Source organism: Solea solea, chromosome 2 (genome assembly GCF_958295425.1).
Source record: "Solea solea chromosome 2, fSolSol10.1, whole genome shotgun sequence".
NCBI classification, from domain to species: domain Eukaryota; kingdom Metazoa; phylum Chordata; class Actinopteri; order Pleuronectiformes; family Soleidae; genus Solea; species Solea solea.
The window spans coordinates 769,948-781,076 of NC_081135.1; the positions used below are offsets into that span (position 1 = coordinate 769,948).

Genomic DNA, 11,129 nt, shown 5'->3' on the forward strand with positions numbered 1-11,129 from the left:
GTATTAATATTATTTGTATGAATTCAGACGTGAGGAAATGCTTTGGGATCCAGGTCTGATGTAAACTTTACTTAAACTAGCTTCTCTGCTCCAAATGTGTTTACAAAGCTGCTCTCAAGATAAACACACTAATCCTGTACCTGTGTGTGTGTGTGTGTGTGTGTGTTGGGGATTGAGGTTGACTTACATCATTATAGCAGAGCCTGTACCTTGGAAGGGTTCATCATCCAGCATTAAAAGGTAAACAAAGAAAGTACGAGGTGCTGACACGTCAGTGGTGACTGAGCTCTGTGAACCGCCTGCACTCAGAACCAGCATTTACATTTAAACTGACGAAAAACTGAAGTTTGTAACCCACTCACTCTCCCACACCAAAGTCCATAGAGAAAATCAGTGATTTTAACATCACACACACAGCAGTTGTTGATCCACTGCTGCCTCCATCACTGAGTTCAAACGTCTTATTTTTTGAATTCAGCATTTGAAATCCTTCATTCAGATTAACTTCAGTGACACAAAGTGACCACACGAGGCAGCAGTAGACCAGCAGCTCCTGTGTGTGTGATGTTAAAATCAGTGATTTTCTCTCTGGGCTTTGGTGTGGGAGAGTGAGTGTTTTACACACTTTAGTCTCCTGTTGGAAAAGTCTGTCTCACAGTGAGATAAAGACGTGAACATGTTCTTAAGACATTATAGACTAAAGTTGTCCTTTGTAAAGTGACTTAAATCTGTTTTTCCTGAACTATCTCTTTGATCAGAGTTAAATACACGAGGACAACACATTTTCATTCATGTTTATTTCTGTTATTTGCCTGATATCAGTGCAAACACCATACTATCATTTGCATCTTGTACTGAATCAACTTCTGCTGTAATTGTAATCCACATGATCAGTCCATTTCAGATTATTATGAGATTAACGTGTGTAAACACAAGATTGTTTCAGTGTGTGTGTGTGTGTTAATTATGAGAGCCATGCCTCCACAGCCTCCCTGATGATTGGCTGTTTTTCCAAATGAGACTCCGCCTCCGAGAGAGAGCAACCAGTCAGCAGACAGAGCAACGCCAGAGGGACAACCTACACACACACACACACACACACACACACACACACACACACACACACACACACAGAGAACATATAACAAGAGCAGCCTCCACCTGTCCATCAAACCTCCATCATCCTGTCACCTCCTCACCGTGTGTCTGTGTCTGGCCGTGTGTGTGTGTGCAGTGATGTCAGAGGAAGTGATGTCATCGGTCAGCTCGTCCACTCTGTACACAGCCTTCAGAAGACACTCCTCACACTCAGACGTGGACAGACCAGACAGTTTCTAGAAGGAGGGCGCGACAGCGTCAGCTTTCATTTTAAAGGGATATTTCAGGAGCTTTTGAAACTCACAGCTGTGTGAGATTCTGAGGATTTCAAGACAGACTCAAGACTCAAAACAGATTTAAGACACTAAACAAAAGCCACAGCGAATAAAATCTGTCAGGATAAGACTTTTTCAACAGGAAACTGAAGTTTATAAACCACTCACTCTCCCACACCAAAGCCCATAGAGAAAATTACTGATTTTAACATCACAGCACACAGGAGCTGCTGGTCTACTGCTGCCTCGTGTGGTCACTTTGTGTCACTAAAATAAATCTGAACAAAGGATTTCAAATGCAGAATTGACAAAATAAGACACTTGAACTTAGTGATGGAGGCAGCAGTGGATCAACAACTCCTGTGTGCTGTGATGTTAAAATCACTGATTTTCTCTATGGGCTTTGGTGTGGGAGAGTGAGTGCTTTATGAACTTGAGTTTAACAGCCACACACACTCTTGAGATACTGTCCACATGAGGTTTACAGTGTCATGTACCTGCAGTAAACGTGTGGCTCGCTGATACAGTTTGCTGTTGGTGAGCTGCACATCGATCATGTGGTTCTGGTAAACCTTGCCCTTTAACACGTGAGCTCCGGTGCTCACGGCGTTCACAAGCAGCTTAGTGGAGAGCTCCATCTGCTGAGAGAGATATACACACATATATATATATATATATATATATACATATATATTGATATATATGTATATATATATATAAGATGTACAGAACATGGGGAATAACATTGAGTGAAGATTGAAGACAAAATCAGAGAGTTAGTGTTTGTTTCTTCTTCTCTGTCTCTGCTGGAAACCAGAGGAAAATAGAGTAAATGAGGCCCAGCAGTTATTTATCATGCTCCAGTGAGTCACTGGATCAATGTGTGTGTGTGTGTGTGTGTGTGTGTGTGTGTGTACCATGTGTGCTGCGCTCTCTGAAGCAGGCGTCGACCAAGAGAATCGTAGTGAAGATAAACACAGCTTATCAATGCTGTCCTGAAAAAGACAGAAGACATGGATGGATGGATAGGGAGGGAAGGAAGGAAGGAACAAAGGTAAGGTAATAAGGTAGTTAGGTATGTATGTAGGAAGGAGGGTGTGTAGGTAGGAAAGAAGGAAGGGAAGGGAGAATAATGGAAGACGGGAAGGTAGGTAGGTAGGTATGTATGTACGAGGGAAGGAAGGAGAAAACTGACAAGGAGGGAGAAAAGGAGAGTGATGGAAGGAAGGAAGGAAGGGGAGTAGGGGAGAAGGGGAGAAGGAGAGGAAAGGTAGTGAGGTAGGAAGGAAGTTATGTTGGAAGGAAGGATGGAGGATAGGTAGACAAGGAAAAGAAAGGAAGGAAGAAATAAGGTACTTGTAGTAGAGCAGCTGCAGTGGCTTCATCAGTGTGAAGAAGATGATGATGATGATAAACAGCGTGGATGTTGGAGGTCTTCTCTCTCACTCTGCGTGTGACCTCCACCACGTCACTGACGTCATCTACACAGAGAAGATGTTCACACACATGCTGTGTTCTCCTAAACATGATGTAAACATGATGTAAACATGATCTAAACATGATGAAAACGTGATGTAAACGTGATCTAAACATGTGGAAAACATGATGTAAACGTGATGTAAACGTGATCTAAACATGATGTAAACATGATGTAAACATGATCTAAACATGATGAAAACATGATAAAAACATGATGTAAATGTGATGTAAACGTGATCTAAAAATGATATAAACGTGCTGTAAACATGATCTAAACATGATGTAAACATGATTAAAACATGATGTAAATGTGATCTAAACATGATGAAAACATGATGTAAACGTGATGTAAACGTGCTGTAAACGTGATCTAAACATGATGTAAACATGATGTAAACGTGACGTAAACATGATCTAAACATGATGTAAATGTGACGTAAACATGATCTAAATATGATGTAAACATATGATGTAAACATGATGTAAACATATGATCTAAACATGTTGTAAACATGATGTAAACATGATGTAAACCTGATGTAAACATGTTGTAAACATGATCTAAACATGAAGTAAACATATGATCTAAACATGATGTAAACATGGATAACATCAGTGTCTGACCACAGTGACTGTAGAGCAGAAGAACAGTGTCCAGGTCGTTCAGATGAGGCAGAACATCACGTAGAAAATCCTCATGTGTGATGTTAAACTTACGACCCTGAAGAAAAGAACCAAACACAGTTCAGAGAGAGCGCCTCCTGTTGGCTGTTCTGTCTCACATAGTCCCAGCAGCTGGACGTCTGAAAGAAAGTTAACCTTTATTTACCAGTGAGGTCATGTGACCTTCGCTGTTGTCCAGCTGACTGTATCCTCCATTGATGAAGCCGCGGACGTCCTTGTGGTCTGACGAGCACACACAGGAACATCTCAAATCTCACAGGAACATCTCATATCTCACAGGAACATCTAATATCTCTCACAGGAACGTCTCATATCACACAGGAACATCTCATATCTCTCACAGGAACATCTCATATCTCACAGGAACATCTAATATCTCTCACAGGAACGTCTCATATCACACAGGAACATCTCATATCTCACAGGAACTTCTCATATCTCACAGAAACATCCCATATCTCTCACAGGAACATCTCATATCTCACAGGAACATCTCATATCTCACAGGAACATCTCATATCTCACAGGAACATCTAATATCTCTCACAGGAACATCTCATATCACACAGGAACATCTCATATCTCTCACAGGAACATCTCATATCTCACAGAAACATCCCATATCTCTCACAGGAACATCTCATATCTCACAGGAACATCTCATATCTCACAGGAACATCTCATATCTCACAGAAACATCCCATATCTCTCACAGGAACATCTCATATCTCACAGAAACATCCCATATCTCACAGAAACATCCCATATCTCTCACAGGAACATCTCATATCTCACAGAAACATCCCATATCTCACAGGAACATCTCATATCTCACAGGAACATCTCATATCTCACAGAAACATCCCATATCTCACAGGAACATCTCATATCTCTCACAGGAACATCTCATATCTCACAGAAACATCCCATATCTCTCACAGGAACATCTCATATCTCACAGGAACATCTCATATCTCACAGGAACATCTCATATCTCACAGGAACATCTCATATCTCACAGAAATATCCCATATCTCTCACAGGAACATCTCATATCTCACAGAAACATCCCATATCTCACAGAAACATCCCATATCTCTCACAGGAACATCTCATATCTCACAGAAACATCCCATATCTCTCAGGAACATCTCATATCTCACAGGAAGATCTCATATCTCACAGAAACATCCCATATCTCACAGGAACATCTCATATCTCTCACAGGAACATCTCATATCTCACAGAAACATCCCATATCTCTCACAGGAACATCTCATATCTCACAGGAACATCTCATATCTCACAGGAACATCTCATATCTCACAGAAATATCCCATATCTCTCACAGGAACATCTCATATCTCACAGAAACATCCCATATCTCACAGAAACATCCCATATCTCTCACAGGAACATCTCATATCTCACAGAAACATCCCATATCTCTCAGGAACATCTCATATCTCACAGGAACATCTCATATCTCACAGGAACATCTCATATCTCTCACAGGAACATCTCATATCTCACAGAAACATCCCATATCTCTCACAGGAACATCTCATATCTCACAGGAACATCTCATATCTCACAGGAACATCTCATATCTCACAGAAATATCCCATATCTCTCACAGGAACATCTCATATCTCACAGAAACATCCCATATCTCACAGAAACATCCCATATCTCTCACAGGAACATCTCATATCTCACAGAAACATCCCATATCTCTCAGGAACATCTCATATCTCACAGGAACATCTCATATCTCACAGGAACATCTCATATCTCACAGATGTTAGAGACCGTGGTCTCACCTGCTCCAAATGTGGGCTGACACTCACTGGCGTCGATGAGGCCCAGCACGGCCACAGAGCCCCAGCCCAGGTAACACACACACCTGCCACACTGCAAACTGAAGTGCACACACGAAGGTACAGAGACGTTTTTACATGAGACAGAGCAGTAACACTTGTGTGTGTGTGTGTGTGTGGACTGTGATGTCTGACCTTTGACCTGCTGCCTCCACCAGAGCAGTGATCCCATCACTGTGAGCGTACGTGACCTCCACAGCTTTCTTATACGCGTTTATGTGCTGCACAATTTCACTGTTGGAAAAATCAAACAACGTTTGTAAACCACTCACTCTCCCACACCAAAGTCCATAGAGAAAAACAGTGATTTTAACATCACACACACACAGGAGCTGCTGATCTACTGCTGCCTCGTGTGGTCACTTTGTGTCACTGACGTAAATCTGAACGGACAATTTCAAATGCCGAAATGACAAAATAAGACATTTGAACTTAGTGATGGAGGCAGCAGTGGAACAACAACTCCTGTGTGTGTGTGTGTGTGTGTGTGTGATGTTAAAATCACTGATTTCTCAGAATTCTCAGAATCATTTTGGAAAGTGACCTGTAGAGGTCAGCGACACACAGTTTGCTATTAAAGGCTTTTTCTGATGATGATGATGATGATGATGATGGTGATGATGTGTGTGTCAGTGTAATGTGAAAAGCATGTCGGCGCGTGTCTCTGGTGGCTGTGGTGTTTAACGTGGACATGAAGCCGCACTCAGGAGGACTTACTTCAGGTCATGACACAGGAGCAGTTCTTACTCGACGTGTCAAACTCTTTCTTACTCGTGTGTGATGGACGAGTCCGTGAAGGCAGCGGCGTGAGCGGCGGACAAGACCACGTCCAGGAGGATCTTTGTGGCGCTGCCGCCCTTCATCCTGGAGGAGCCGCTGACGGCTTCAGGCTGAACACAACACAGGTATTACAGTCAACGACAAATGAGGAAATAACACTGAAACGACAACTAACTGAAACTGAATTGTGTTGTTAATCCTTCAGATTATTATTCTATCCATGTCTCATTTTTTAGGGCGTAAAACATGCATTAAAAACGCTCTCTATAGCGCGATAGACAGAGGCAAAATTGAGTTCCACCGAATTTCCTGACACCTGGTGGGAAGACGTTATCGACCAAGACGAACAAAAACGTCCACCAACTCAACAGGAAGTCGGCCATTTTGAATTTTTGGTGTCCATCTTGGTGATTTGCACCCAACATAAATGAGCGAGACACATTATTATTATTGTTGTTGTTACGTTCACGTGTGTCACATTTTCTTGTCGACTGTTTTACTTCCGTCAGAGAAGTTTGTACATTTTTAAAATGGCATCTTTTGCTGGGTTTTTATGACTCAATATTTATTAATATGACTTTTTACATCTTGCACCTGACAAATACTCCATCAAACCGAAACTAACTCATCTTAAGAGGTTTGTCGTGGTTCTTACTGCGACTGCTGGGTTGATCACAAAGGCCTCGTGGGTCTGAACGAGCTCCTGCATCCTCTGAACGACGCTGTGGAACGTGAACGTGCAGCCAGGTATGGACTCACTCCTGCACCAGTCAACAACAACATCACTCTTTCAATCAGACTATCACTCATTCATGAAACAATTGAATAAATGTGAAATATAACACACTTGGCGTGATGTGTGGGGTTGAATCCCACGAGTACCGGAGTGTAAACGTGTGTGTGCTGCAGACACAGATGCAGCTGTCCGGCCACAAACGGAGCCTGCAGTCACAAACAGAGACGGTGAAGATCGACTTCCTGTCATCGACGGATCACTTCATACGGATCAATACGAGCGACGACTGACAGATAATCCACAGGAGATGCCGATGAACAGGACGCGCTTCTTTCCCTCACAGAGCTGCAGGAAAACACCGTGTTTAAACACTCCTTACATTTACATTCTCTTTTATTACTTCACTGAATATGAAGACGCCGACCTTGTTCAGACTGAGCGCGCCCAGTGTGGCCTCGTCTTCAGGAGCTTCTTCAGAGGAAAACAGAGCTCTGATGGGAAGAAGAACAAAAATGTGACGACAGAAGACAAAACACCGCTGTTTTATTTCATCTATATATTCATTATTATTGTGTCAAACTTAAATCAACATTTAGCTTTCATATTTAAACCACACGGTCGAGATGAGCTAACTTTAGACAACAGCTAGCATTAGCTAACATGAGTCAAACATGAGCTAACTCTAGACAACAGCTAGCATTAGCTAACATGAGTCCAACATGAGCTAACTCTAGACAACAGCTAGCATTAGCTAACATGAGTCCAACATGAGCTAACTCTAGACAACAGCTAGCATTAGCTAACATGAGTCAAACATGAGCTAACTCTAGACAACAGCTAGCATTAGCTAACATGAGTCAAACATGAGCTAACTCTAGACAACAGCTAGCATTAGCTAACATGAGTCCAACATGAGCTAACTCTAGACAACAGCTAGCATTAGCTAACATGAGTCAAACATGAGCTAACTCTAGACAACAGCTAGCATTAGCTAACATGAGTCCAACATGAGCTAACTCTAGACAACAGCTAGCATTAGCTAACATGAGTCCAACATGAGCTAACTCTAGACAACAGCTAGCATTAGCTAACATGAGTCAAACATGAGCTAACTCTAGACAACAGCTAGCATTAGCTAACATGAGTCCAACATGAGCTAACTCTAGACAACAGCTAGCATTAGCTAACATGAGTCCAACATGAGCTAACTCTAGACAACAGCTAGCATTAGCTAACATGAGTCAAACATGAGCTTACTCTAGACAACAGCTAGCATTAGCTAACATGAGTCAAACATGAGCTAACTCTAGACAACAGCTAGCATTAGCTAACATGAGTCCAACATGAGCTAACTCTAGACAACAGCTAGCATTAGCTAACATGAGTCAAACATGAGCTAACTCTAGACAACAGCTAGCATTAGCTAACATGAGTCCAACATGAGCTAACTCTAGACAACAGCTAGCATTAGCTAACATGAGTCCAACATGAGCTAAAACTGAACCAAATGTAATCAAAATGAGTGACCATTACACACGACACAAGCTAACTTTATTAACTAGCATTAGCCAACATGAGACATATATTTAAAGGTTTTAATGTTGACCTGTCTCCTCCTGCAATGATGTACGTGTAGATCAACGTGTGCTTCAGCTTCTTCAGCTCTCTGTTGAAACCTGACTAACAACACACACACACACACACACACACACACACACACACACACACACACACCTTCACTGTTCTGGAACAAATAAAACTCATCACTTCATTATGAGATTAAATAACTCTATGTTAATCTGGTCTGGTCTGCGTCATGAGCATCTCAGGATATTCACCGCTGCCAGAAAAGCGAGCCGACCTGAAGTTCCACATCCACTGAGGACGACGAGACTGTCCTGAGGATCCTGTGAGAGACATCAGAAAAACACACAACAGTCTCTTTGTGTTAGTTTTGTGTCTCTTTGTGTTAGTTTTGCGTCTCTCTGTGTTAGTTTTGTGTCTCTCTGTGTGTTAGTTTTGCGTCTCTTTGTGTTAGTTTTGCATCTCTGTGTTAGTTTTGTGTCTCTTTTGTGTCTCTTTGTGTTAGTTTTGTGTCTCTTTTGTGTCTCTTTGTGTTAGTTTTGCATCTCTGTGTTAGTTTTGTGTCTCTTTTGTGTCTCTTTGTGTTAGTTTTGTGTCTCTTTGTGTTAGTTTTGCGTCTCTTTGTGTTAGTTTTGCGTCTCTTTGTGTTAGTTTTGTGTCTCTTTGTGTTAGTTTTGCGTCTCTTTGTGTTAGTTTTGTGTCTCTTTGTGTTAGTTTTGTGTCTCTTTGTGTTAGTTTTGCGTCTCTTTGTGTTAGTTTTGCGTCTCTTTGTGTTAGTTTTGCGTCTCTTTGTGTTAGTTTTGTGTCTCTTTGTCGTAGAGAGCGCTCTCGTACCCTGAGAATGACCTCCACTCTCTTTGCGACCTCCATCACAGTTTTCACCACTTGTTCACTCAAAAGCCTCTGAAAAAAGAACACGTGTATGATGTTGTGTTAGATTGTTGTTTGAAGAGGATTGATTGTGTATTGATGATCTGTACCTGATAGGCTCCTCCTGTCTCTTCCTGAAACATCTGAGCATCACAGGCCTGTAACATCCTGACAATGCTGCGAGCTGGAGCTCTGTCAATGTGTCGTGTCAGAGGATTGGACTTCTCTGAAACAGGAAGTGCTGGCTCGTAATCTGGGGACTAAAAGACAAGAAAACCCATAAAAGATCTTCTTGGTTTAATCCAAAAAAACCTAAAACTATGAAGTTACCTCCCATTCCTGCATCGTAGAAGAACTCCAAGTCCAGTGAGAATCTGCCGTTTGTTTGTCCTCTGTGTCGTTCAAGAAACAAGAGTGTGTGTGTGTGTGTGTGTGTGTGTCTATCTGCTGTGACAAAGTTCACTGAAGGACCTTTGAGACTTAAGTGTAAAAGGAAGTAATGGACTGTTGGATAAATGTCGAGAGAAACGACATAAAAACGAAAACTGAAAGGAAAATGTCAAAAATTTTGTGATTTTAACGTGTCACACACACACACACAGGAGTTGTTGATCCACTGCCGCCTCCTTCACTCAGTTACAGTGTCTTATTTTTTTGAATTCGGCATTTGGAAACCTTCATTTTCATTAACCTCAGTGACACAAAGTGTCCACACGAGGCAGCAGAGGACCAGCAGCTCCTGTGTCCCCGCAGCTAAAATCAGTGATTTTCTCTGTGGGCTTTGGTGTGGGAGAGTGAGTGGTTTACAAACGTCTGTCTCACAGTGAGATAAAGACGTGAACGTGTTCTTAAAGATGTCGTAGACTTCATCTGATGTTGGTTTTATGAATCAGTTTTTCTCACATCTCAAGCTGCATCCAAAACTCTGCACTCGTCTGGTTTAAATATTGAGAGAAAGGTTGTCATTGCTGGAAGTGAACAAGTGAACAAGTGAACAAGTGAACATCCCATCAGTGGACAAAAGACTCTGAAGTGCGTCTCAGTCTGGTGTGGAAATATTGACAGTCCAGCAGATTGTGGCGTCTCATACATATTTCATCAGTGACGGTCAGCTGCAGCGTGTCTCACTCCTCCACACTCACACCACCGTCTCTCATCACTGCCAGCTAATTACTGCCTCACACACACACACACACACACACACACACACACAAGGACCAGACTAATAATATGATTTCTCCCACCACTGTGCTCAGAGTGAACGTGGAACACGTGGAGTGCAGTGATGCGTTTGTTCACTCTCACTGATTATTAATCATATCAGACATGGGAGGTGGTGTGTGTGTGTGGTGTGTGTGTGATGTGAGTCACACAAACACCACACACACACACACACACACACACCCCACAGCCTGGGTTGTAGCACCTCCACATGTGTGTGAGCCACAGCAACTCACAGCCTCAAAGAGCGTCGTGGTCGTGTGACATTATAACAAAACTGATAACATCTGTGTCATCATAACAACGTGTTCACGTCTTTATCTCACTGTGACACTGACTTTCATAAACCACTCACTCTCCCACACTAAAGCCCACAGAGAAAACCAGTGATTTTAACATCACACACACACACACACACACACACAGGAGCTGCTGATCCACTGCTGCCTCCATCACTAAGTTCAAATGACTTATTTTTTTGAATTCAGCATTTGAAATATTTCATTTAGACTTAAGTCAGTG

The 11,129-nt window shown here is 42.1% G+C and overlaps 1 protein-coding gene across 1 annotated transcript; it reads right to left on the reverse strand.

Moving 5' to 3' along the window:
- Nucleotides 1–2,850: 2,850 nt before the first annotated feature.
- On the reverse strand, nt 2,851–10,721 carry gckr (glucokinase (hexokinase 4) regulator). Its single transcript, XM_058622177.1, has 15 exons — nt 9,717–10,721; nt 9,497–9,646; nt 9,351–9,419; nt 8,771–8,839; nt 8,539–8,612; nt 7,357–7,423; nt 7,224–7,277; nt 7,044–7,138; nt 6,852–6,957; nt 6,188–6,306; nt 5,552–5,650; nt 5,360–5,457; nt 3,682–3,758; nt 3,455–3,573; nt 2,851–2,854 (listed from the first exon to the last, which is right to left on the reverse strand). Exons 1-15 carry the CDS (start codon nt 9,729–9,731, stop codon nt 2,851–2,853), a joined length of 1,215 nt encoding a protein of 404 aa, XP_058478160.1. The 5' UTR covers nt 9,732–10,721.
- Nucleotides 10,722–11,129: the final 408 nt, after the last annotated feature.